This window comes from Camelus dromedarius, chromosome 12 (assembly GCF_036321535.1).
Source record: "Camelus dromedarius isolate mCamDro1 chromosome 12, mCamDro1.pat, whole genome shotgun sequence".
In the NCBI taxonomy this organism is placed as follows: Eukaryota; Metazoa; Chordata; class Mammalia; order Artiodactyla; family Camelidae; genus Camelus; species Camelus dromedarius.
In genome coordinates, this window is record NC_087447.1 from 41,705,240 (window position 1) to 41,733,106 (window position 27,867).

Sequence of the window (27,867 nt, forward strand, 5' to 3'; positions counted from 1 at the left end):
GCATTGGATAGTTACCTCTGGTGTGTCTTTTTTCAAACAGGAAATTTTATAATTCATTTATTATTCATATAGTTCAAAATGCCTCTCCTAAGCTGAAGGCTTGTTTACAAAGATTATTTGAAAACAAGTTTCAAGAAGCATCCTGGAGTCATAACACCAAGTGCTTTAAAGAAAGGACCCAATCAGCCTTTTGGACTTAGTCACTCACAGGGAGAAGTAAAGCAGGATATAAAGGTCAGGGCTTTTTTTTTTTTTTTTTTTTTTAAATTTCTGACTTCTCTGAGGAGCTAATAAGATGTAGACCCTTTCTAGAAAAATGCACATGTATGTAAACCAATTTAAGTGTAAAACAAGCATACAGTTTCAGGAGGTTGACCAAGTAAAGAATGCTGACACAGAATAAGATGCACTGTTTCTATAGCATTAATTTATGAGTTGTGGAGGCCAGGAGGGCAGTTAACCTTTCTCTTTTTTGGGCATAAAATTTTCCAATGCATCAGTATAAAGAAAAGCAATGCTTTTCCTGCCTCCTTTTTGTGCTCCCACACAAAACAGGTGAACAGAAATAATCAGTCCTCTTATATGATAAAGCCAAAAGACAGACTTCCCTGAAGCTTAAAGGACAGATGAAAGAGAACGTGGAGAAGATGGTTAATATGTAGAAGCTTCTTTTACTAACAGCTATAACAGAATAACATGAAGTTACTTCAAGAAAAATTTACTACTGATGGCACAATGAATGGCATTAATAAGTGGAGTATAAAAGAGATGATTAGATCATTTGGGGGTCATCCCTAGAGAATAAGAATGGGGTTAATGAGAGCAACCATCATGCTACCTGCTTCCAGGTGGGGATACTGTACTTATCAGATTAGAACCATTAGAGTGAAGCAATTCTTATGCATGGGCCTATGGGATTTGAAAGTTTATTCATTCCTTCAACAAATATTTACTGAGCAAATATTATGTGCCTGGATCTGTACTAAGCGCTGGGCATACAGTAATCATCAATGCAAACATCATTCTTGCCCTCAGTGAGCTTACAGCATAGAGGGTGGCCAAACATAAATAAACCCTCACAGGAATACATGATTATAAACTGTGGTTAGTGTTCTGAAGAAAAAGCAAGATTAGAGGGATCCAATGTCTCAAATGGAGGGAACAGCTTGTGCAAATGCTCAGAGATGAGAAAGAGCCTGGTACATTAGAGAAAATGAAAGGTGGCCAGTGTGGCTGAAATGTATTGAGGGAGAAGAGAGGCATGAAATGAGATTAAAGAGGTTATCAGAGAGTAAATAGAACCCTTTGGTATATGATGACGATTTTGCACTTTATTCATAAGAAGGGAAGCCATTGACAGATTTGAAGATGGGAAAAACATAATCTGATATACATTTAAAAGATCATTTTGGCTATTGAATGTGGTGGATGGATTAAGGAGGAGCAAGAAGGGAAGCAGCGCAGTGGTGGTGCCCTGGAGAGATTGGAGAGGGCCTCTGCCTCCTATAATCTCAGTTAATTCACTACACACACACACACACACACACACACACACACACACAGAGTCCACCCTAAGCTACACCAACAGAGCTGACTTCATGGACAGGCACCCTGTTAGTCACACGGAGCCCCATACTAAATGCTCTGCTTCTTGCTGTTTTGAAATTCTTAGTAATTTTTGAAAAGAGAGAGGATCCTACATTTTCATTTTGCTCTGGGCTCTGCCAATTATGTAGCCAGTCCCATTCACCAAATAAAGATGCAATCTAAGTAAAAGCAGCCTGCAATCTCTCATGGCACTTATTTATGCTGAAGCTGCTAACGTCAAGGATACTTCGTATCAATGTCAAGATTCAGCTATTCATATAGTCACATATATGAAAGCAACTGCAGGACAATTTCTATCAGTCATCTCTGAAGCCTCCTTTCTGTATTCCAAACACAGCCCCAAGGTAAAAACATGTGTTTCCTATACAGATTTAATTTGAAGACAGGGTTCATAACCCACTTTTTGTCCCAAAGTTTTACCTAGATGGAAAATCTGGAACCACCAACGAATTTGGGAAACCAGTTAGGAAGCTATTACGTAGTTAAGGTGGGAGGTGACAGTGGCTCAGACTAGTTGGGTGGCAGTGAGGGTAGGGGCAGAAGTGTACATATTTGGGAAGTAGGATCAATAGGACTGAGTAATGAATGTGAGGCTGAGAGAGAGGCAGGTGTCAAGGGTAACATCATTCAGTTTGGGCAACCTAGTGGAGGGAGACGTGGCAATGGATCAGGGAATTTCCTACCACAGCTGCTTAGTTTCCTTTTTTACTGGTTGATAGAGACTATTTGAAGGGGCCCCATCCCTGCCTGCAGACACTTGGTCAAGCCGAACTCTGATATTGCCTCTCTGGACTGTAGCAGCTAACCACAGGATGCACTTGAAATGACTGTGCAGAGCAGCCACTTACTCTACGATAGCCGACTGTAGGAACAGCAGGCTGATAATCCTTGCTCACTAGTAATCAGCTCCTTTTTTGTCTTCTAAAGCATAAAAGAAAGGCATCTGCTGTATACACATCATCATTGTGCCACATAGTCTTCCTCCCTTCCTGCTCCTGCCAGCCTTCAGTTAAACAAATCTGGATTTGCCCTACTCCCTCACTCTTTGGTAAAAGGTGACGGTGGTTATCTCAGGGGATAGTCTGGCCTTCAGCCAATATCAGTAATCAAGCTGCCTTGTCAGGGCTTATCAGTTTCAGCAGACTGGCAGCTGTTGATTGGGAAACAAAGCACAGTTCCAGTGTATGCTAAATATGCTCACCTGGGGTAAGTCAAAATCCATGTGCTACAAAACACCCATTTGCAAATGGTCTGCCAGCCTACTTATGACCTAACAGATGGAATATGCCTAAAAGGAAACAGCATTTGATTCAAGGTTTGAAAACAGCTAAGCTTTGATTTAAAAAAAAAAGTTAAAATAATTTAAACCAACACTTGTGAATGAATAAAAAAAACAACACATTTAAAAAGTAGACTGGGACCCCCTACCTTATGTCATATATAAAAATTAATTCAAAATGGGTCAATGGCCTAAAATAAGAGTAAATTATGAAATGCTTAGAAGAAAACGTAGGAGTAAATCTTCATGACCTCAGATTTGGCAATGGATTCTTTTATCCGACATGAAAGCACAAGAAACAAAAGAAAAAACAGATAAATTTGACTTACTATGGTATATACATACAATGGAATATTATTTCAGCCATGAATAAGAATGAAGTACTGTTATATGCTACAACGTGGATGAACCTTAAAAACATTACACTAAATGAAAGAACTCAGACACAGAAGGTCACATATTGTATGATTGTATTTATGCCAATTATCCATACTAGGTAAGTCCATAGAGACAAAACAGCAAATTGGTAGTTATCAGAGGTTGGGGGAGGGGGAAACAGGAGTGACAGCTTTATGGGTGTGGGGTTTTCTTTTGGGTGATGAAAATATTTTGGAACTAGATAGAGGTGGTTGCACAACACTGTGAATGTACTCAATACCACTGAACTGTATACTTTAAAATTGTTCATTTTATGATATGTGAATTGCACCTTAATTAAAAAAAGAAAAATGGGAAAGGAACATGATAGTTGCCTTAAAAATCAGAAAAGCTATCATATGAAGATAGATTTTTTTTTCTGGGTATTTCCATAGAGCAAAATTGGGGGTAGTTACAAGACAACTCTGACATAATAAGGAAGAACGTTCTAACAATAGGGTTAATAAACATTGCAATGGGCTGCCTCCCAAGGAAGTAAGATTCCTCTTTACTGAAAGTGATCAAATTGGGTGACGAGCTCCCAAGGAAATTATAGAGAGGAATCTTACAAGAGGTGTGACTGAAGCTTTTTCAGTTTGGTTATTTCCAAGATCAGTCTGCTATCTTCCCTCCTCCCCTGCAACTAGGCTGATTCTGTTTGACCATAGCAATTTGCAAATGAACTCCTAAAGTATTACTTCCTGGGAGTTTCAGTTCTTCTAGTGCAGCCCAACCCTCTCAATCTGTAGGTGAAGAAAGTTCCACACAGAAAGAGGAAATGATCTATGAGAGCACATTTTCGGGAACTGAGACAGCAAATCTCTGGACTCCCAGTTCAGAGTTCGAGACATCGTGCACTTCTCTCCACGAAGATGATCACATTTGCAAACCAGGGAGATTCCCAAAACTACTTGTAACATATTCTGCTATTAAAACTTCATGAGATACTGACAGAGGACAAAGCAAGCTCATCTGGTGCCTCACTAGCCAAATTCGAAACGACCAATAAGAGGTGTAGCAAAAAAAAAAAAAAAAAAAAAAACAAAGAAAGAAAGAAAGAAAAAAAAAGGCCACCTAGATAATTCCTAGATTGGATGATGAGATCCACTAATTGATTTTATTGCATTGTTTGAGCAGGGAAGCTGGAAGTCACCACCTGCTCCTGCTGCAAGAGCTATGGGACCGCAGTAAGGGGCGAAAGCCTAGGCGGGAAGGACTTCCTTGAGAGAGAGACAAGCCTTCTCCCACGGACTCTGTTGGAGCCGGCAGTTCAGGAGGATCCCGGGGATGCCGCGTTCTTCGGTGGAATCCAGCTTCCTCAGGCGCTCCAGGGGAAGCCCAGGTCAACCGCCCCCAGCCCACCCAGGAATGAAGCACGAGGCGCCTCTGAAGATTGCGCAAAAGCCTCTCCCTCCTCCGCCTGTTCGGTGGCATGTTCCTAAAATTCCCATCTGCACAACATAAACAGGAAACGTGCAGCAAAAGGCCTGGCGGTGCAAATTCCATGCTTCCAGCCGAGGGCGGGAGAATCTCGTCTTGGCGCGGGGGAGGGGAAGCAGCAAACTTGCCAGGGGACCCCCTCAACCATCCCTGTCTCGTCTGCCCAGATCCAGAAAGAGTGGAGAAGGCGGAAGGAAGGACACCCTGCTTTAGGAAAAACAGGGAAAGGGGAGGGGGGCCGCGAAGGGGCAGCCAGGCATCAAAGTGAACCACCCCTAGCCGCTGTGGTGGCGGCGCGTGGCGGGAATACGGCGGGTCGCCCATTCCCCAAAGCCGGCAGTCGCAACTGCCCGCGGAGGGTGGGGGTGGGGGTGGGCTCTCCGCCCCCGCTGGGGTCAAGGAGCCAGCGCGGGTGGGGGCGGGGCAGGAGCGGGCGCTAAGTGCGGCGCAGGCGCAGTGCGCGCCTCGGTTGTCAAACATGGCTGAAGTGCCGCCGCTGCCGCTACTGCTGCTGCAGGGAAAATGCTGAGCCCTCCCGGGCCCGGTGGGCGGCGGCGGCGAGGGCGGCGACGGGCACCCGCTTCCCGGGCGCGGCGGCGGCGGCGGCCATGGCCCGGCTGGCCGACTACTTCATTGTAGTAGGCTACGACCACGAGAAGCCAGGTAAGGGTGTGGGGCGGGCGCCGCCCCCGGGCCTCCCCGCCTCCGCCCCCCGGCTGCCGTCCAGTGGCTTCTGCGGGGCCGGACGTCTCGGCCGGGAGGTGGGGAGGGCCCGGCTGAGCCCGGGCAGAGCCGGCGCTCCAGCGTCCGGCCTTCTTGGCCGGGCAGGGCCTCGCGGTGGGCGTGAGGGACCGGCACGAGGGGCGGGGGAGTGGGGGAGGCCGCGTCTGCGGGGCCCGGGGCGGCCCAGCTGAGTCAGTTGGGGCAAGTCTGGGTTCCGCGACCCTCGCTTTCGAGGGGGTCGGGTACCAGGGGCAGCGCCCTGGGGCCGGTAGGTTGGGCCAGGACCCTAGGGCTGGGAGGGTGGGAGCCAACTGTGATGAGTTCTTCGGGGATAAACTTCTTTCCAGCATCCTGAGTGAGTAACGAGTGACGCAGGGGGCTGTCCTCTCCAAAAGGAAGTGCTCAGAGTCCGGTGCTACTTCACTCCTGCTGGTGTTGGGGATCTGTAGTCACCGTCCCAGTGAACGCGTGGTACCGGGGAAGGGGAAAGAATCCTTGACCTTATACACGTTTTTAGGAAATACTCCCTGTTCTTTCAGGACAGATGTGACGGTCATTTCAGAATGAATCTGAACACTATCTTTTAAGTAAGGACAGTCAACAAGGTGATCTTGTTCACTTTAATGTGTGTTTTAAGTGTTCTTTCAATTCGTCAGAAAATTTTCCTCATAATCTGGCAGATGTATTGCATTTTAATTTAATTGATTGATTTCCACAACTTAAAAGGAATCAGGATTTATGCACGTTTATTTTTATATTTATATTCCTTTGTGTTACTGTATAGCTAAGCATAATGTAATAGGTTGAGCTGGGGAAGCACATCTATTTCAGGGTAATTCTGGTCGCACATTTGCAAGGAATTTTAGATATCAGCTAGACAGTCCCTTCATTTTTCAGAGGAGATGCTGAGATTGTGTTTTGCTGATGGTTACAGCCATTTATAGCCTCAAAATACCATTGTTCTACCCACTCTTGGTCGACTGCCCCTTTCACTATTCCTTTCCTAATAACTTCCTTTAGCGGGAACCTTTTATATTCTTTAGTCTCTCACTCCTCTTTACTTAATCGAAGTTAACTGTTAGAAGAGGTTGGACTAAATTTAAAGTGTCTTCTGGCTCTGTCACCCGGAAAAGGGGAAATAAGAATTACCTCGGTTCTTAGTCACCGGAAACAAAAATTTTTGACGAGAGACAAAAAGCGTGATATACGGAAGATTTTTATTAGTGAAGTAAAAAAAAAATACTGAAAGTACACTCCTGAGAACTGGGAGTGGGCTAATCCAAGAGGAAAAATGGCACCGTTCCTTTGTTTTTCATGTTTATATAGCCTGATTTCATGATTGATCGGTTGATTGATTGACAACTCAGGTTCCCTGTGCTCCAGCATGCCCATCCCCTTTTGGGCCTGTTCATTCCGTCAAGTTATACCAGGTACCCCTCCCACGCGCAGCTGCAGCACTTTGGTTTTAACTGGCTTCTTTTACCGGCCCTCATTTAGAGAAAGTAAACATTTCTGGAGTCCCTTTTCTTGAATGCAGACACACTGCCATTTTCTGGATTGTTCCTTTCCTCTTCCTCTCCCCCTGCCCAGTGCTCATTTCTAACTAACTACCTATCAGCTCCGAAATTTTATGTCCTAGTAATTTTGCATAGTCTGCTATCTCTTTCTTACCGAGATGAACAATATGGAGAATCATGGTTTGTTTTTTTAACATTATTTAATTTTTAGCGACATTTTCCCCCCTCACATTAAAAAAACTGAAACAATCACAAACTTGCAGAAAACTTGCAAGTACAGTACAAGGAACTTTTTTTCTTCCTGAACCATTTGAGAGGAAGCTGCTGACCTGATGCCCTATTACCCCAGAATGCTGTAGTTTCTTTTTTTCTCTACAAACAAGTATTTTCCCCTACATAATCAGAATACAGTCATCAAAATCGGGAAATTAACACTGACGTAGTACCCCATCTAGTTCTCAGACTGGTTCAATTTCTACTGATTGTGCCGTTGATCTTTTCAATGGCAAAAGGATTCAGTTCAGGCTTATGTATTGTATTTATTTGTCATTGGGCCATCCCATCACAGGTGAGGCAAGCTCTTGGATGGCTTTTGAGTTCATCTGAGGAATCGTGCTGATCTTCAGGAGTTTGCTGCTTGCTTGCCTGTTCTTGATGGCAATGAATTTCATTGTTTTCATTTACTTTCATGATGTTTTTGGCCATGTGCTGCATGACTTCTTCAATCTGAAATGATTCCTTCATCTTCTCTTGACTTTCATAACCTTAATCCTAAGGAGGATTATAGGGCTGTTATTTTGTGGAATGCTGCTCATTTGGGATTATCTCTTCTTATGATTAGATACGTATATGTTATGTATTTGGGCAGGAATATCACAGAAGTGATGGTCATTGCATCCTATTTGGTGTACAATTTCAGTTTGTCCCAATGGTGATTTTCACTTTGATTACTTGGTATAAGCAATATCTGCCAGGCTTCTTCACTCTAAATTTTATATCTAATAGCTAATTAACAAATGGTGTTTGTGAGTACTACCTTGAAACTATGTAAATATCTTGTTCATCAAACTTTTAATGTATTCCTTTATACATTTATATCTGTGTGGACTCATAGTTTTCTTTTTTTTTTAATGGATTATATTCTGTTACTATTTATTTTTTTGTTCAAATTGTTTCTAATTTGGCCAGCAAAGGCCCATTCAAGCTGGCTTCTGTGACCTTATGACATGTCCCCACCGTTCTTTGAGCATGTCTTTACTTTTTGTCATAAGAAGATGTTCTAGGCTTATATTGTACTGTCCCTGCCTTAGCCCTGAAATCAGCCATTTCTCTAGGGAGAACTGGATCCTTTTAGTGGATAATGACATTTAGAAGCTAAGATCTCAGTGCTTGTGTGTTTATTCCTGTTATTGTTACTGCTTCCAAGCCTTAGGGGATGGAGCTGGGGAATATTTGTATACACCTATATTTATCCATGTATATTGAAAATTATGAGCTTACATCAGCATCTCTAATTTCATTCCAACACTCCGGGGTCCATTCTAATTTTTTCCTTTTTCATATTCATAATACTGTTCTCTGACAGTGAGAAATCTATCTTCTGTTATCCTTAATATATTTACTTTGTTCAGTCTCCCTCCATTTAACCAGTCTTTCATCTTTGCTACCATCTCCTCCTTTCCTGGATGCCTTCTTCTCTCTGCTGGATTCAGATTCTTCATTCTGTCTCTCCTACTCCCTACCTTTTTTAGTACCTAACAGCCCATACCAGGATTCCCTGATACAAGGATACCATCCTCAACCTGCTCGGGGTCTGGCTTGCCATGTCAGCTTCCCTGCTGTTTGTGGATATGCTTCTCACCCCAGTTAGACTCTGACACCTGACATTGGGCTGCTTTAGTGTGAAGAAAGATGTCCTCCTCACTCCCTTCACACCCAGTGCCCCATGCCAGGTTGCCTGTCTTTTTGACACCCTCCTTGCTGTGCTTGGATTTTGTCTGAACTCATTTGGCCATTCCTCCCGACATGGACTTCCACCTTGGTTCACTTGGGCTCTGACAACTCTCACCCCACCCCAGGGCTACAATGACTACTCTCCATCCCATGGCAGGGAAAGGGAAGATTGTTTTTAAGTAACAAAATCCAGAAGCTTTTATAAATTGTAGAATCTTTATAGTGAGATGCATCTTTTTTTTAAAACTTGGGATAATTTTTCTTTAGTCATTTGTTGAAGTATAATTTACTTCAATGCAATAAAATTCACTTTTTTAACTGAACAGTTCAATAAGCTTTGACAGATGTATACATAAGTGTTCCACTACCACGGTCAAGATACAGATATAGAACACTTCCCTCCAAAATGGTTCTCTGAGCCCCTTTGCAGTCAGTTATCTCCCTAACCTCTAGCAATCACTGATCTGTTTTCTGTCCTTATGTTTTTGTTTCTTCTAGAATGTCTTATAATGGAATTATATAGTTTTTCATGTCTGGCTTTTTTCACTTAGAAAAATATGTTTGAGACTTATCCATCTTGTATGTATTGTCAGTTCCTTTTTATTGCCGAGTATAATACAGTTTATCTATTTACCAGTGGGTGGACATTCAAGTTTCTAGTTTTTGGCCATTATGAACAAAGTTATTCTGAACGTTTGCATACAGATCTTTGAAAGTTCACATGGTTTCATTTCTCCTGGGTAGCTACTGAGGAGAGTTGCTGAGTCATATTATCAGTGTCTGTTTAACTTAATATGGAACTGCCAAACTGTTTTCCAAGTTCTCTGTGCCATTTTGCTTACTTACCAGCAATGTATGAGTGTTAATCCTTTAAATTTTATGTATATTATTTTTAAAATTTAGCCATTTTAGTGGATGTATAGTGATATCTCATTGTGGTTTCAATTTTTATTTTCCTGGTGGCTAATGATGTTGAGCATCTTTTCATGTGCCTTTTGCATTTGAATTTTTTTTGTAAAGAGTATGATCAAATTTTTTTTAATTGGATCATTTGTTTGGTTTCTTACTGAGTTTCTTTAGAATTCTATAAATACAAGTTTTTGTCAGGTGTTTTGCAAATATTTTCCTCCAATCTGTGACTTGTCCTTTCATTTTCTTGACAATAGGTTTTGAAGAGCAGATGTTTTAATTTGAATCACTTTTTTAAACATCTGAATAATTTTGTATCTTGAGTTGTATCCTTTGAGTAGCCCCTTTTTTTGTAAAACCTTCTGTAAAAACTTACTAGAAGAAAGTCCACTAAATCTATGTTCTTGTTAGAATTACAGGTGAAGAATAAACCAAATTGATTCTGCAAACCTTTATTATAAAGCTTTCTTCAGGAGTTAGTATGATTTTATTACCTACATCTGTCTAAAAGCTAGTATTATGATAATAATATGATACTGGTATGTTCTGTGTCTAATTCCAGATTGTTCCTGGAATTATTGGTTCAACATACTAAACTATTTTTGTTCCTAAAATATCTTTTCAGTTAATGATACTTTTTTATTTTTAGTTGATTTTTTTTCGTATTTGTATTTTAAAGTTGAAAGGGAAAAAACCTTGTTTTTTGAAAAATTACTTTTACAAACTGGAAAAAATAGTTAATACATGCTATTTGAATTGTATGCAAGGAGTGCTTGACATAGTGTTTAATAAAGATGTATTGAATGAATACACATTTGCTGAACATCTGGGAAATACAAAAGGATATAAGGAAGGAGGCTGGGAGATGAGTATGCTTATAAAGGGTAACGGGGGATTTTCGTGGTAGTGAACTGTTTTGTATCTTTACTGGGTAATGGATACATAAACCTACATATATGATACAATTGCATAAAACTAAATACACAAACACACAAACACAAATGAGTGCAGTAAAATGGGGAATCTGAATAAGAAAGTAGATCAGATTAACGTCAATATCCTGGTGTTGATATTGTACTACAATTTTGCAAGTTGTAATTGGGAGAACTGGGTAAAGAGAAATGGGTATCTGTATTATTTCTCGCAGTTACCTCAAAATAAAAAGTTTAATTTAAATAATGCTATGAGGAAGATAAAAAGATACTCAGAGTAGCCTTATTTTTTCCAAACATTGGTGACAGAAGGAAAGGTTATTCTATAAAATTCCAGAAAAACATAATCTTCAGTTGCTAAATTATTATACCTTGTGGATATATTAATAATGGGTATTATAACAACTTCATCATTCACTTTATTATTGGATATTTAACTTGTTTCTGGTTTTGTGCTCTTCTGGATAGTACTGTCATGCTGAGGAGAACATAGCTTGAAAATCACTGATTTTTATGACAGTTTGATTTTGATAATTTGAAATTTGACTTTATTTTCCTGACTTTGCATATGTCCTGTGACACAATAATTAAGAAACTTCATTTGTCCTAGTAGGTGAAGTTACTTAGCCAACTATCTTTATTTTACTTACAGTTTTTACTTTCTTGTATTTTTACTGAGGTTTGTGCAAGAAGAACTGAAAATGACCACATAGGTTAATTCCTTTATATGCTTTTACTTTTTTCTTTTTGTTTACTTTTGCTGTTCATTAATACATTTAGAATTTAGTGCATTTATCTAGATAATATTTAACCTGGAGTCAAGTATCAATCATTTGAGGTTCTTACATTTTTTCATACCAACCTGCTTAAATATATTGGAGAAAGCGTTTGAAATATTTCTTATGTATTTCATCAGTTTTCTTTAAGCAGTGCAATTGAGATAAGCTAAAAGGTAAATTTATGCACAATACCTAGAGTATCATAGTTAGAGGTATTTAAAAAATTGATAATTATTTATTATTGAGCCATTGTAATTCATAGTCAGCCTGGATGCTCTCCCCTCCCCTATTCTATATTGAAGTATTTGGGATTTCTTGGTTGCTGTTTGTTGCCAATTGTCAATCACCGTTTGGAGTTTAGTGATTTGATAAGTATTTATTGCTTTCCAGGCATTGTGCTAATTGTTAGAACAAAAATAAATGAGTAAGTAGTAAGATTCTATCTATAACTTAGTCATTAATGGAGACAATCTTGAAATAAGTAGTGATAAATGAAGAAAGTGGATCCACTTTACTGAGGGAAACAGAAGGCTTCCTATGAGAGGTGGTGTTTAAACCAAGTTATGCAGGATGAATAACCACTTGCTAGGTAGAAGAAAGGGTAAAGTAGATTATAAACAGAGAGAAAAACATGTAAATGTATGAATGTCTTGTTCCAGGAATGGGGAGAAGTATAGTGTAGATGGAAACTGAGGTAAGCTTTGATGCTGGAGTGGGTTGGGGTCAGACTGTGAAAAGCTCCATGTATTAGGCTATGGAATTTAGCTTTGACTCTGTAGGCAGTGGGGGCTATTGAAAAATAGGGGTTCTTAAAAAAAAAAGAAACACATAGAAATGTGACTCAAATGGCAGTGGACAAAAGGGAGAAAAACCAGTGTGAAAAAACTCAGCTTTTACAGTGGGACTAGAAAGGAAAGTATGGATTCTAGAGAAATTTAAAAGCTCAAATTAGCAATATTTAGTAATGAATGGATGTGAAGGGTATAGGGGGAAGAGTAGTTGATGGTAAAAGTTTCTAGCCTGGGTAATTGGGTGATGATGCTATTAATCCAAACGGGGAATTCAGGAGAAAAAAAATGAATTTGGATGAGGAAAGAAATGCTGAGCTTAGTTTTGGGTATGTTGAACTAAATGTGCTTGTTTATAATCAAGGTAGAACTGTCATTTAGGTGTTTAGATGTGTGGGTCAGGTGGTTAGGAGACAAGTGAAGATTAGAGGTTTAGTTTGGGAATTACTGGTAGCCAGCTGATTGCCAGAAATAAAGAAAAAAATATGAGACTGTTCAGGAAATGTGTATAGAGAGAAAAAAGGAGTGGCCTAAGAATTGAACCCGGAGAAAATTAAATATTTAAGAGGTAAATAGAGCAGTAGCAGCCAGGAAACTGAACAGGAGTGGTCAGGGGTATTGCAAGAGAACCAAGATAGAGTGGTATCTTGGAAACCTTGAGTGTAGAGAATTTTGAGGAGGAGGAAATGATGAATAAATGTGAAATGCTCTGAAGATGTCTTGTATAATGAGGACTAAACATAGTGTCTTAGTCTATTTGGGTTGCTGTAACAAATTACCCTAGACTGAGTGGCTTAAACAACAAACATTTCTCAGAGTTCTGGAGGCTGGAAAATCCAAGATAAGGCACAGGCAGCTTCACAGTCTCTTGAGGGTTTACTTCCTGGCCCATAGATGGCTGTCTTCTCACCGTGTCCTCACTTGGTGGAAGGGGCAAGGGAGCTCTCTGGGGTCTCTTTGATAAGGACACTAGTCCCATTAATGAGAACTCTGCCCTCATGATGTAGTCACCTCCAAATACCATTGCTTTGGCCCCACCTCCAAATGCTATCACATAGGGTTTAGGTTTCAACAGATGCATTCTGTGGTGGAGGAGGGAGACACACATTCTACGTCTATGACGAATAGACTCATAGACTTGATAATTAGGATAATGACTTTAGAACATTACAGTAGAGTTGAGGGGGGCAAAGCCAGTTTGATAAATGCACATCCCAAGTCATATGCCGTATAAATCTCATATAGTCCAATTTATTTCCTTCCTTTTTAGAAGCTCCCTATGACCTGCAACCCATAGCTTGAGGAAAAGGTCAGAGGTGACTTCAGAATCCCAAGCTTGAATGTCTGGGATACTTGTGATACTGTGACTTTTAAATAAGAAGATTGCAAATATTTTTCTTTTAAAATTAGTTATTTGTCTTTGTTGGCTTGGAAGATAATAGGTATTATTATATAGCCATCCAAGTGGAGACTTCAAAAGGTAAGATAGGTAGGGGTTGGACACAGAGACTTGAGAATCCTTAGAGTAGACAGAGGTATGACACGGTATGAGTACCTTTAGAAAGTCAGTGTAGAGACAGAAGAATAGAGGACCAAGGACTGATCATTGGGGAACATTATTGCTAAGAGGATGGAAAATAAAAAGAACCAAAGAAGAAGGAGTTGGAGAATTTGAGAGAGACATTTGATTTTCCCCAATAGCAATTCGCCTCGATGTTGATAGAACCCCTGATTTTTGGCTAGTTATCTAGTCATGCAGGAGAGACTACTTTCAAGTTACTAACATATAAATGTGAATAAGTTCTGAGCAGTTTTATGTAAGTGGAAATGAGTGTAGTATCCCAAAAAGTATTCTAAAAGAGGGTATGTTTTCTTCTTTTCTGAGACTGACATGCTTATATGGACTGGAGCTCCAGCAGCCATCTTGGATGGTGTAGGTAAGAGCCTACACCTGGGGATCTGAGGAAAAAGCTAGAAAGAACCTGGGTCTCTAATGACATAGTGGGATTGTCATAGCTGCCTCTGGAATTTTTAATTTTTTACATGAAAGATTATGATCTTGTATGTTTAAACCACTATAAATTTGAATTTTTTGTTGAACATAGCTAATCTTAATCCAAGTACACAGTGGTGGAGGGGATAGGAATCCAGAGTCATAGAAAGTGAAGGAATAATTCTCAGTGTCAGGTGTGGCAGATAGAGATCAGTGAGATGTGGAGTGTATGAAGATCTTTGTGTTTCATAAAATTTTAGAGTTGAAAGTTAACTACAGATTATCTAATTGAATCCAGTTTATATGTAAGGAACCAATGTGCCCATGCGCCCCCATCCCTTCCCTGCATATTGTTAACCTGTGAATGATTACACAGCTGTTGAGTGGCAAATCCTGGACTAGAAGTTTCCTGATGCCTATACTCCAGTACACCATTCTGTCTTCTGAGAATTTATATCAAGAATAGTCTTACCCCAGGATTGTTTCTGCTGGGGTAGGACTTCAACACAACGTAACAATGTTGTGTTGTAAAACAAATTGCAGAATTTTAAATAGGAGAAAGGATAGGAAGTGAAGGAAGCAGGTTAAGACTGTATGTGAGTCATCTGATTTTTGAGAGGTACGAGTATCTGGTTGGAAAAGTTTGAATGCTTTTTCTTCAGGATAAAAAGACTTTGGTTTTTTATATCCCAGAGTTGTCTAGCTGATTAGTGCTTAATAAGACATGTTTGAATTAAATTGCAAGAAATCGTGTGGTCCAGTGAGAGTTTAAAAATGTATAGGGCAGATTTGTGCATATATGAAGGCAGAAAGAAGAGTGGAAATCAGTGGAATGAACGCAATTGATGCTGGAGAGGGTGACGATAGGTATGGGAAGAAAGTTCCTGACGACTTGGAGTTTCAAGCACATGTATACAAGATACAAATACTATCAGTGAGCTCTGAATACTCCCCTTTAAAGGGTGTGTAGTTTGAAAAATAATTTGCCATTTCATTAGTCTTGGAAATATTCTATAATGGTGTACATCAAAACCTGTCACTATCAGCTTTGTGGGAGGTGACAAATCACATAGCATATTATAGAACCAGAAATCTACAGATAAAATTAGCATTAATGCACAGGATACTATTGGGAAAAGAGTGGTGAAGCATGCTAAGAGAGAGGTTTCAGGGTAAGCTTTAAAATTTTAAATACAAGTATATCTATATAATGAATTCCTAAGAAACCTAACAAACCTCTCAAAATAAATTTGTTTCCCAGTTGTAGGTTGATTTATATATTATAGATTATTGTACTCATCATGATGATGAGCTTCATTAAAAACCATTATAAAAGTGAAGCCATTGACTAAATCATTGTATTGGTTGACTAGTATTTCTTAATTATAATAATTTACTTTTGTCAAAACTGAGATCATTAAATATCACAAGATTTAATGTCTTGTTTTTAATTATTGATGAATGTGAGTAATGACTTGTTATGAAATTATGAAGTAAATGCTTTTATTTAAAGTTTTCATTTCTATAATCTACATTGTGAAGGAAAATATAACATAATTTCATAATTATTTTACTTCCCCTTATACATACTTATCAATGTCTTCCTTGTAGAATTTTTCAGAAAAATTTTTTAGTTATAATAAAGTTTTCCACTGTTTACTGAACAAAATCAATGAAAAAATAATTTTGCCTATGGAAGTATTTCATACAACTGCTACTTAAATATAAATGTACCTCAAACAGGCTACATTTTAAAAATTGTATGTATAGTTCTACAGATGCTAATTATTCTGGAGTATAGAATGAAAAGATTAAGAAAAGAAAAAATGCTTGTGTTTTAAGGGAGCATTAATGCTATTACAGGGAAGTACCAGAGAAATAATCCTCACTCTAAAATGTCTCAAAAATAGTACGATATATTGTGTAATAGCTGCTGGTTAGCTCTCCAACACTGTATAACGTCCTAGGGCTGCCGTAACAAGTTATCACAAACTTGGTGTCTTAAAACAACAGACATTTATTCTCTCATAATTCTGAAAGCTAGAAGTCTGAAATCAAGGTGCTGGAAGGATAGTGCTCCCATGAAGACTAGAGAAGAATCCTTTCCTGCTTCTTCTAGCTTCTATTGGTCCTAGGCTTTATTTGTGGCAGCATGACTCTTAATTTCTGCCTCGTCTTCACATGCCCTTTTTTTCAGTGTCTCTGTGTCCAAATCTTTTCCTTTTTCTTATGAAGACACTAATCATTGGATTTAGGGCCCACCTAAAATCCAGGATGATTTCATCTCGAGATCCTTAGCTAATTATATCTGCAAAGGCTATTTCCAAATAAGGTCACACTCTGGGGTTCTCATGGATGTGAATTTTGTGGAATACTATTCAGCAAACAGTGGTTCATGCATTTTTTATAATGCTAGTTCATAAATATTAGGAAATTTATCTGGACAGAATAGTGTTAAATATGAGACTTATTTTTTGAGAAATAATTTTGTAATAGAGTATACATTCAGCATCTAAATATATTTTAAGAAAATCATGCCCTCACCATTACAAGTTAAACCAAATTCTAATGACCAAGGGCTCATGAGGACCAGCATCCAACTGTGTGCCTGGAACCTTCTAAGTGTATGGCAGGAGCAGGGGAAGAGAGAGATGGGCTTGATACATCTGGGGCCTTAGCTACATTTGTGGTCTCCTTGGCAACATGCACTATCCAATGGAGTTATAAACAGAAATATATGATTGTGTCTCCCACTTGAAAGAAAAACCTACCAAAAACAAAAAAATCCCCAACATTTGCTTTAAATACTTGAGTGAATAATATGCTACATAAAATTCAGAATTTCTTGGAAGATATATATTATATATATATTATATATTTTGCACATAGCTTTTGGAAAGGTTTAGATTTATATATGTTCTTTGTTCTAACTTTTACTAGTGCCATCTGTTCTCTCCACATTATTGTGTTGGTAAAGCTAATAGATACTTTTTTGAATGTGTCACACAGCTTACATTTATTTTTTTAGGCATTTGTTTCACAGGCGGAAACTATTTCATTTTATCCATTAAAAAAAATTAGTGTTTCCACGTACATTATCTCAGTGACTTCATAGTAACACAGGGAGTTACCCTGTGGGGTCAATCAAAGTTAAATAGCCTACTTTCATACAGATCATAAGTGGAATTAAACGGGATTAAATGGAACTTGAATTCAGTTTTCTGACTTTAAATGAAAACATTTCTTTATAAATACATTTCAAGGACTGGAGGATAAAGAGTGAGGGAGAGGAGTAGGGAAGGGATTTTTAGGTGAGGGAACAGTAGTAGTGGCAAAGGCATCGAAGTGGTAAACAATGAGTAGATCTTCAATTTGGCTGAAATACTGGGACCAGAAGATGAGAGCTGATAAGTAATACATGAAGATTATATGAGAGTAGCCAAGACGGGTTTTTTTCCCCAGCTATTTTGAGGCTTGTCACCTTTCATCGCATTGTTTTCTTGTCTTTCTGCCCTTAATTTCTGGAGTTGAAATTCTTGATACTTTGGAAAACAAAATTTAAAAACCTGTTACACAAGAAGGTTCCGAAATATTTCCGTAGAATTTTGGCACTCAGGAAGATAAACTTGCTTTTGAAAATATTTTTCTATTACAAGGTGTGGTTGCTATTTTTTGGTATAACAAGTGAGTCTGGAATTATGGTGAGAAACATTTTTTCCTTATCAGCAGAATCTTTTGTAGAAAGTTAAGTGTTAATTTGGTTCTAGGTACTTGTGCAGAAACTTTCTAGTTCTCTTAATAAAGTGAAGACCCGTTTTTATTGTTGGCAAGGATATTGTCTTCCAAGGTTGGCAGTGGAAAGAAGGCCACCACATGGGAAGGATTGGCTTGACCTCACAGCTCCAATTTTTCCATTTCTCTAGTGTTTGCATGGAATGCCACTTTTTTCTTAACATTCTGGCCTGAATAACTCTCTCCCTATCCAATCATTTCCCCTTTATTTCCTGAGACACAGCTGAAACAAGGCTGGATATTGAAAAAAGACCAAACAAAGGTAATGAAGCCAGAGAGTAACTTTTAAGTTAGTTGTCTGGTTTACAAGGTGTAGTTTACTCCTTTTTGGCCTGTGGTCTTCTAAAGGGAAAACTGTCCTACCTAGTTTCTGGCCTGTCATCATGTGATGGAGGTCTTCTTTTTTTTAACATGTCTCCTTAATTCTGGGCCCTAGATGGGGGCCAAACAGTCCATTCCTGTCAGGTTTATCTACGATCTACTTTCTTCCTTCTAGTTTTCTGTCCCAAGGATCTGTCTCTTCTGGATGATTATACCAGGGCTGTGCTTCAGGAGATAATCCATTCCTTACCCATTGATCCATAGCACCCACTGGTCTACTGTATTAGAATTCAGCACAAGAAAAGGAGATGTACACATACAGAAGTGTGGGAAGAGGACATCCTGTGTTCCACCCACCAGCCCAGCATTGACAAAACTTTGATGTTACCTAGAAATAAGATCATAACATTCATGTACAAATCAAAGCACAGCTAAACAAGCATTATATTTTGTTATTTTTAGAAGAAAAATAAGTTCTGTAGAACTATGTGTGTTCATATTTATTTTTAATTGATGCTTTGTAATCTTTCCTATTTGATTTTAATCTGAACAAATATTGATACCATTTTTATTATTCAGTAAGCATGTTAGTTGAAGCAGTTTTTACAAACAATAGTTTAAGTCCAAAAATATCTAAATTCTGGACTGACTTAATTTGTACAGTTAAATTGAAGTAATGATTTCTGAAAGCTGTCCTCTTGCTTTTTGTTCTCTTGTATAATGGAAGTGTCTTTTTTCTATTAATAATTAAACAGAATCATTAATTACTAAAGCATCTAATTAAAGCAAAACAAAACAGCAGCATAACTGATCTTTTCTGCTATGTATATATTATATAGAGTCTCACTAGGGATTGTTTATTTTTTAATTTTTTAACATTGTTTATTGATTTATAATCATTTTACAGTGTTGTGTCAAATTGGGATTGTTTATTTTTAATGGATAATTTAAAAGAAATAGTATGGTGAAATCACCGTGTTTGCCAAAAGTTACTTGTATTTGTGGGTCGTGAGGTTTGAAACTATTGAAGAACTTATTGAAAGACTTAAGGAAATAATGTGAGTAGCTGATAATTGGCAAGTAAGTATGCCTCTACTGTAGTGAACTACTTGCCAGTCTCCTAAGGAATCAAGATTTTTCTCCTTGACTTCACAATTGCTGCTCCTTCATTGTTATGTCTTTTCAAATATAGCCATTTTATTGGTTGTGAAGTAGTGTACTGCTGATATTTTAATTTGTTTCCCAAGATTTTTGTGTGCAGCCATATACATCTACATGTATCATTAATCTTATTTTAATTCTTATAAAACAAGTTTATAGCATCTGTTCATTTATGTAGTCTGTTTTAAAACGTAACTATGTTATTGGCAACTTTCCATATTCTACATGTAAATGTATGAGATATGTATATATATGATAGCATTGATTTTTGTTAGCTAAAGTGTTTTATCATTTAACATATTTTAATGTACATGTACTATATTATAATACATAATTTAATATGCATATAATGAATGTGATTAATCCTTCTAGCTGAATCTCTGTATTCATCTTTAATTTCTTGGGATAAGTGGATAGAGAGGCTGTAAAGTTAAGTAGTTAAAAGCATGGGGTGGAGTCAGATGATCTGGGTTTGATTCCTGGTTTTGCCTTTTAGTAGTTACGGCTTTAGACAAGTTACTGCATTTTTTTTGTGTCTGAGTTTCTGTGTCTATAAAATGGGATAATAAATAGTAGTATCTACCTCACAGAGTTGTGAAGATTAAGTGAGTTTATTCTTGTCATTTATTTATGTCTGGCACAGAATAATTCTATAAGTTTTAATTTGTGGATGTGGAATTGCTAGGTCAAAGGACATGTACATATATATTGACATGTTAATTTTCTGCCCAGCATCCCTTCTTTTGGGAAGTGTGTTGTTCTATTCCCTGTAATTCCACGGAAAATGTCCTAGTTACTCCCACCCTGTACCTTAAACTGGGCCAGTTAGAGTCATCTGTGGGTCTTTTCTTTTAAAAGGAACAAGAAAGTCTCTATTTTCTACTAGGATGACTAAGGTAGGATACAGTGACTAAGTTCGGGCTGTCAATGTGTATTTTCCCTACTGTATTTAGAGAGTCTGTCTGAATATTGAAGAGAGGCAAAGATAGCCAAAAAATTAAGAGACAGACAGAACTTTGGAAACATCATTTAAACTTCTGGTTCTAGTCATTCTTGAAAGCCAAAAGAACATTTTAAAAAGTAGTTTTGAAGCATATAACTCAAATGTCTTCCAGAATGATTGTATCAGTTTATACTCCCATTTCCTTCAGGAGAATCTTAATTAGAAAAAAAAAAAAGTCATTGTTTAAGCAACAACAGAGGAGAATGCATAGTTCCATGAAGATGAGACAGATCAGGAAGATCAGACCTTATACTTAATTCAGATTATGTCTCTGCTACTTGTCTTTGGCCTTTATTGTAACCTAAGTATATTTAAACCTAGGAATCTGAGGTCTGAAAATTCCAAGTCTTCCCTTTTTCACTTGTCTGATTTATCCAGGCTGAAAGAGTTCCTTCAGGGTCTGGTCCAAATAAATTCCAATATTCTATGAATAGAGAAATCTTTGAAATTGAAAAAGAGCCCTTTCAGCAGACATACTTTTATTATTTTAGCAGTCCACTTTATCTAATGGGAGTTGAAACACTTATTTACTAAGTATTTATTGAATGGACAGATTTGTAGGGCTTTCTTTTGAGTGATTTCCCTAGTAGATTGAGTGGGGGAGAAAGTTTGTATCTTCCTTAGAAAGACCCATTCCCACTGATGAGGCCATTCTGTAGATGACTTCTTTTCCTTTAAAAAACCTTTGTGTACTTTATTAATTTACAGGATCAGTTGGTGCCATGATTTGAAGAAAACAGTTAAGTTGTTTGGAAACTTGACATCTCAAGTTACTTTTTTCCATCAAGCAAATATTCAATTGTTATAGTTTATTAAAATATAAGATTTAAAACTTGAAATTGAAGATTCTTGTATAAAGAAAATAACTAGTTTTGGGGCAAGTTTTTAAGTTAAAAAAATCTGTTTATAGTTAATGACATCTGCTTGTAGGTAAAAAATGTCCTTTTTTTTCTTCCCAGCTTAAGCTAAGTCTTATTACATTTAGAGAGAGAAAGCAACTGTTGGAACAAACTTGAAAAATAATAGTACGAAAAATAATTTGCAATGGAAAGTAGTAGTTGGAACTGGAGTGAATTTTACAAATGCTTTATATATTGTCCCACGCAGTTCTATGGAATTTGAAAAGAATGTTACTTGTTTTCCTTTTGAGACAGATATTTTACCAAATAATTTTAGGCTGAGTAAACCAAAATCCACACAGAATTAGATTAATAAAACGTTTTTTGATGGAGAAAAGAAATGAGAGGGAGCAACAATAAAGATTCATTTAGGATAGTACAAAACTGAAAGTTTTTGAAATTACAGGTTAGTGCATTTAGGGAAAAACTGGACTTGACTCATAAGTGAAGGCCAAATGGCTTTTTTTTAGCCATTCAGTCAGGTGTCTATTGAGTGACTGAGGAGGGAGGGAGGGATATTGACTTTGTCCCTAAAGAATTTATTTAATTTTGCTAGGCTTGATCAATCTCATTAGCAGAGAAATGGAAATTTTTTCTTTTAAAAAGCTCACATCTACATCAGTATGAAATGTAATGATCAGGTAGTTTTGAACAACTATAAGGCATCAAGAAGATTCTAGCAAGTGTATGTAGGTAGGGACTAGAAGGTGGAACTGCCTGTAGAAAAAAAATCCACCTTAATGTCTCATAGGAATTGGAAGTTCAACCTGTTCAAGTAAACATGTTCCTCTTCTAAACCTTTTCCTCTTGGTCATTTACCCAAGTCAGAAACTTGCCACAGATGTCCCTTTTTCCCTCACTTTCACTTCAGAAGGTTTTATTTTTCTTAAGTTTTTCTCACATTTCTCTCTCTCTCTTTTTTTTTATCTTTTCCCACAATCAGTGCCATCGTTCAGGGTCTCCTCCGTCCTTACTCTGGTTACTATAAAGAACAGTCTGTGAAGATAGAGGTTTGTCTGCCTGTAATATTACATAATTTATGTAATATACATAAATGTCTTAAACAATGTAGAAATGTATTTCTCTCTCACTTAAAGATTTGAGTATAGACAGTTTTGGATTTGTACATTCATCTGGACCCAGGCTGCTTCCAACTTTATACTTAACATCTTAGCTCTACCATATCTATATCCCAAGTAGTAGGGGAAGAAGGGATAGCTCCGTTCCTTTAAAGGTCTGCATCACTTCCTGTGGCTGAAACTTAGCTAGAGGGGATATGGGGAAATGTGGTTCATATCCCTAGTTAAAACTGAGTCTTCTATCACCACCGCCGCCACCACCATAGCTATTAGAGGATAACTCACAGTCTGCCATGGGAACCTCCTTATGTTCCTCCTTTCAGTTAAATTCTTCTCCAGCTAGTTCCATGCTGCTACTAGAATAATTTTTTCCAGTAAAATGGTTATGTCACTCTGTGTTTAATCTTTTGGTAGTTTGTCAGTGGCTTCAAATGCATACCTAGGGTGCCTCAAGTTATCTAAGCAGTGTCAGTGGCAGAGGAAATCTGCATGCATTACTTGTATCATGCAATCATGGTGTTTTACATGATGGAGTTTTCTTCTCTATCATAGTGAGTGATGTTCCCTAGTCTTCTACAATGTCAGTGCTCTGTCCTTGGCTGAGAGGTCTCTAATTGTCCAAATAGTGTTTCCTGCTCCATACCTTTGTAGTGAGGATCTGCATGAGATAGCATAACTGGTTGGTCACAATTGAGCATAAATTCTTGAATCAGAACAACCTGAGTTTAAATTTCTGCTTTACCATCTGCCAAAGTGTGACTATGGGTATATCATATAACTACTGAGCTCAGTTTATCCTCTGTAAACTTGAAACAATAGTAACAGTAGTACCTGCTTCATAAGATTGTTAGGAAGATTAAATGAGTTTATAAGGAGAACCTTCTCCCTAGCAGGAAATGCACTCAAAAGTGGCACCTGTTATTTTTTTACAGTTATGTTTATGTATTCTCAATACAATATAATATTCAGGCATGTTTCACAGAATTTCAGCTGGATATTATTTTTATTGCGTTCCCTGGATATTTTGTATTAGTCGGCAGAAGATACAGAAATTTTAACATTTTAAGAAGAGATACCTTGTGTTGATTATTGTGTTGATTATTTTGCTGATTTCTGTATTTGACTGTGACTGAGCTCTTTTAAGACAGGGGCTGTATCCTACTTAGTTTTTTAAATTGAAGTATAGTTGAGTTTACAATATTGTGTTAGTTTTAGGTATATAACAAAGTGATTGTTTTATACATTTTTTTTAGAGTATTTTTCAGTATAGGTTTTCAAGATATTGAAATTGTTCTGTGTTACACAGTAAATCCTTGTTGCTTATCTGTTTTACATATAGTAGTGTGTATAATCCCATACTCCTAATTTATTCCTCCCCTACTTTCCCCTTTGGTAACCATAAGGTTGTTTTCTACATTAGTGAGTCTGTTTCTTTTTTGTATATAGATTCATTTGTATTATTTTTTAGATTCTACATATAAGTGATATGTAATATTTGTCTTTGACTTACTTCATTTAGTATAATAATCTCTCTAGGTCCATCTGTGTTGCTGCAAATGGCATTATTTCATACTTTTTATGGCTAAGTAATATTCCTGTGTGTGTGTGTGTGTGTGTGTGTGTGTGTGTGTGTGTGTGTGTGTGTGTGTGTGTGTGTGTATAAAATCATATCTTCTTTAAACCAGTAGTCTTTTGATGAGCACTTGAGTTGCTTCCATCTTGGCTGTTGTAAGTGGTGCTGGGATGCCTACTGATTTTTATATTCCTGGTGCCAGTAAAATCCTGGCACATAAAAGGCCCATAATAAATATGTGTAGAATGAATATTGAATCAACAGTTTACTTAGGTGGGGTGGCAGCCTAGATGCCATCTTTCTCCTGCTTCCATTTTCTCTTTGAACAGGCACCTTCCTATATAATCTTACTAAAAAGAATTTCTGTTATAAATAGGTAGGATCTTTATTATAACCACTAAATCACTTATTCCCAGGTTTTTTTTTCCTGATGAGATGCTAACTTTAATTTCCCTGAATTATTTTGATTACTAGGGTTAGAGATGAGGGAGACTAAGTCACTGTACAAGTTGCTAATGGGAATACAGGGATGATTATGGTTTCTTGCCATTCTTTCTTCATTATAAGGGATACTCTGCAGCCATGAAGGGGGGAGTGTAGCAGTAGAACCATCTTGGAGTTTGACTATGTAAGATCTCCATGCTGCCTGCTGTTTCCACATGTTCCTTAGTAGACTTTATCTAAGATGGAAGCACATTGATATAAGCACCTTGAATTATCTTGTAGATTTTATTTTTTAATATTAACTTCATAAATCAAGAAAATTTTTTGTAGTCATCATTGTTTTTAAAGACTTGTTTGGACAACTATTCCAAGTAGTGCCAAAGTTATGTTACTTTTGAATATTACTTTTTTTTTTTTTTCCTTTTTAGATGGATAACTTAGACTGTTCAAGTATCTTCTCATTTTTCTTATAAGGGTTTTTTTTTTTAATACACTGAACATATTCCAGAGATTTTTATTTCAGCCCATTCCATTCAGTGTGGCATATTCTTCTTTGTCATCTTTCTAGGTAAAGTAGTTGAATATTCTCTAATATGGTCAAAGGTTTATTTCAGTAAGCACAACAGGTTTTATAGTCTTCACTTTGTAAACAGAGAACCTAAAGCCTGTTCAATCAGGTGCTTATTGTAGTTTACACACAGATTAGTAGTAAAAGTCTCCTGATTATTTAATGTTTGTAATTCCAGTAGAAGTTACTACATTTTTCTTGATAATAGTAATTAACATTTCTGTAGTCTGAACCAGTCATGGTTATCATTCATGTTCTAAGAATACAGTAATCATTCTCTTGGTCATTAATGCATTGCAGTGAGGACAACCCCTCTAAACAGAAAGTAAATTGTATTTCCAGAATTATGTCAAGACAATTCAGATGAATTGAAAATTCATATGCTATATTTATTTGAGTGTTTGCTATATCTGATACTTCTAGCTTCATGTTTTTTCTTTTGGGGATGAAATGTGGAATTATTAGATTACTATAAAATATGTACTTTTGTCTATACCTAAATGTTGATTTCTTATGCTGATGTATCATTTAAGGGAGGATAATAGACAGTTCTTAAATGTTTTATTATTGGCCTTTTACAGGTACAGAGAGAAGCTATCTATAAAGTGACAGGAGATTTTAGGATCCTCAATGTATGTTTATAATTCTTGAAACAATAATATAGCCAAACTTCTTTTAAGATTAATTAAATGTTGTATTGAACAATGGGAAGATGTTGGTCAATTTTAAAGAATGTCATCACTTTTTATATAAATGTTTTTCCATTTTATATAATCATAAAGTTATAGATTTCATATAATTTCCTGAGGATACCTTTATCCTCAGATAAAGTTTTGAGACCTCTGGTGCGGTACCTCTTCACAGAATATTTTGAGACAGCATCAACCGGTTCTTTTTGCACAAGTGACTTTAGTAGTTGAATTCCATGGACATAGGATATTTCTTTAATAATCAAGGACTCAAAAATAATCAAAGACACTTGGTTACAAGTTATAATGGTTTTTATTTTAGTTTTCAGTATGTATGTGTGCTTGTTACGTATGTATATACAGGTATGTATTTATGTTTTAGTTGACTGATAGATTAGTTGTCTTTTGGAAATTATGGCCCATAAAATAATTTATACTTACATAGAAAGAATATCAACAGATCATGGCAGTCTTCTATTTCTACTATCAAGAAGCATCCTCCAAGAGGCTTACACTCTGTTTTATAAATACAAGACAATGTGTGAAAAGATAACAACATAAAATTGCCAGATAAGTGCTACTGGTAGTAAGACTGGTGTTCTAGTGTTCAGAAGGCTGAGGGTGATAGCAAAGAGCTCATGGAAGTAACTGATTTTGAGTTAAATCTTGAAGAATTGGGCAAGTTTTTTTCCCCCTACATTTGTGTACGAAAAATTTCAAACTGCAGTCGAGTTGAAAGTAGTTTAGAGTGAATGCCATATGCCTACTACCTACACTGTACAATTAAAATTTTACTATACCTATTTTGTCACATTAATTCATCTGTTTGTTTCTCTGTCATCCATTTATCCATCTTTTTTGGGGGGCATTTCAAAGTAAATTGTTGATATTAGCATATTCCCCCAACTAGTTTGGTATGCCATCTTTTTAATTTTGGGGCATTCTGGGATGTGTAAAGTATCTTATTGTGGTTTTAATTTCTAGGGTTCTCTGGTGATAAATGATACTGCTTATTTTTTCTTGTGCTTATTGATGAAGTGTCAGTTCAAATCATTTGTCCATATCAAAATTGGATTGTTTGTAATTTTGTTATTGAGTTGTTACTTTATATGTAGTAGTGCTCAAGTGTTAGCTCCTTCTCCTATACCAAATTGTGCCTTTAGTGGACACAGATTTAATTACTTGTGAAAGATAGTTAATCTTTGTTTAAAAAAATTTTTTACAGGGTTAATTAGATTTATTTATTTATTTTTCACCAGAGGTACTGAGGATTGAACCCAGGACTTTGTGCATGATAACAATGCACTCTACCACTGAGCTGTACCCTCCCCCCAAAGATAGTTAATCTTATTGAAATAATATATAGTTTCATTTTTATTAACACATTGTGGGTGGTGGTGGAAAGTTAATAAAAATAATTGTGGGGTTTAAAATTTTTGATATAATTTCTCAAATTGATCTAACTAATTTCTTTGCTGTCAAATAGAACCCAAATTATTAGAGTAAAGGAGGAGGATGTAAATAAATAATTATTAAAATAGCTCTGAATTATTCCTAGGAGGTAGATAACTATCTAAATATATGAAGTGCATCTAATACAAACCAGACATTAATGGGGTTAAAAACACAGTAAATGATGGTGAGATCACTTTGGATTTGAAATTATTTGTTATTAAAGGACCTCAACAGAAGCTATGCATTTGTTCCCTATGTATTTCTTGTTACTATAGCAGGTCTGTGTATTGATTCCAGATATAATAATCTTTGGATAAAAGAAATAATATTTTATAAAATAGTTTATTTTGTTGTCCTTTAAAAGTTGTCATGTTTTGGAATCTTTAAAAATGTTGATGCTTTAGATAAGGTATATCTGGTATTGATGTAACATTTTTATCCTGCTGTAAAAAAAATCATTTCAAGATCAAAGGTATTTTCAGAGTATTTGATATTATTAGTTTTGCAAAAGGTACAAAGGGTGAGAGATTCTCTAGAGTTAAGAC

The 27,867-nt window shown here is 37.0% G+C and overlaps 1 protein-coding gene across 2 annotated transcripts in view; it reads left to right on the top strand.

The window, feature by feature from the left end:
* The first annotated feature begins 5,203 nt into the window (after positions 1-5,203).
* SBF2 (SET binding factor 2) overlaps positions 5,204-27,867 on the top strand; it is a 382,774-nt gene continuing 360,110 nt past the window's right edge. For both annotated transcript variants that reach the window (XM_031460040.2, XM_031460041.2), the window contains exon 1: positions 5,204-5,407. In XM_031460040.2, the coding sequence (XP_031315900.2) occupies positions 5,353-5,407 (55 nt within the window). In that variant the 5' untranslated portion in view covers positions 5,204-5,352. The remainder of the gene's footprint in view (positions 5,408-27,867) is intronic.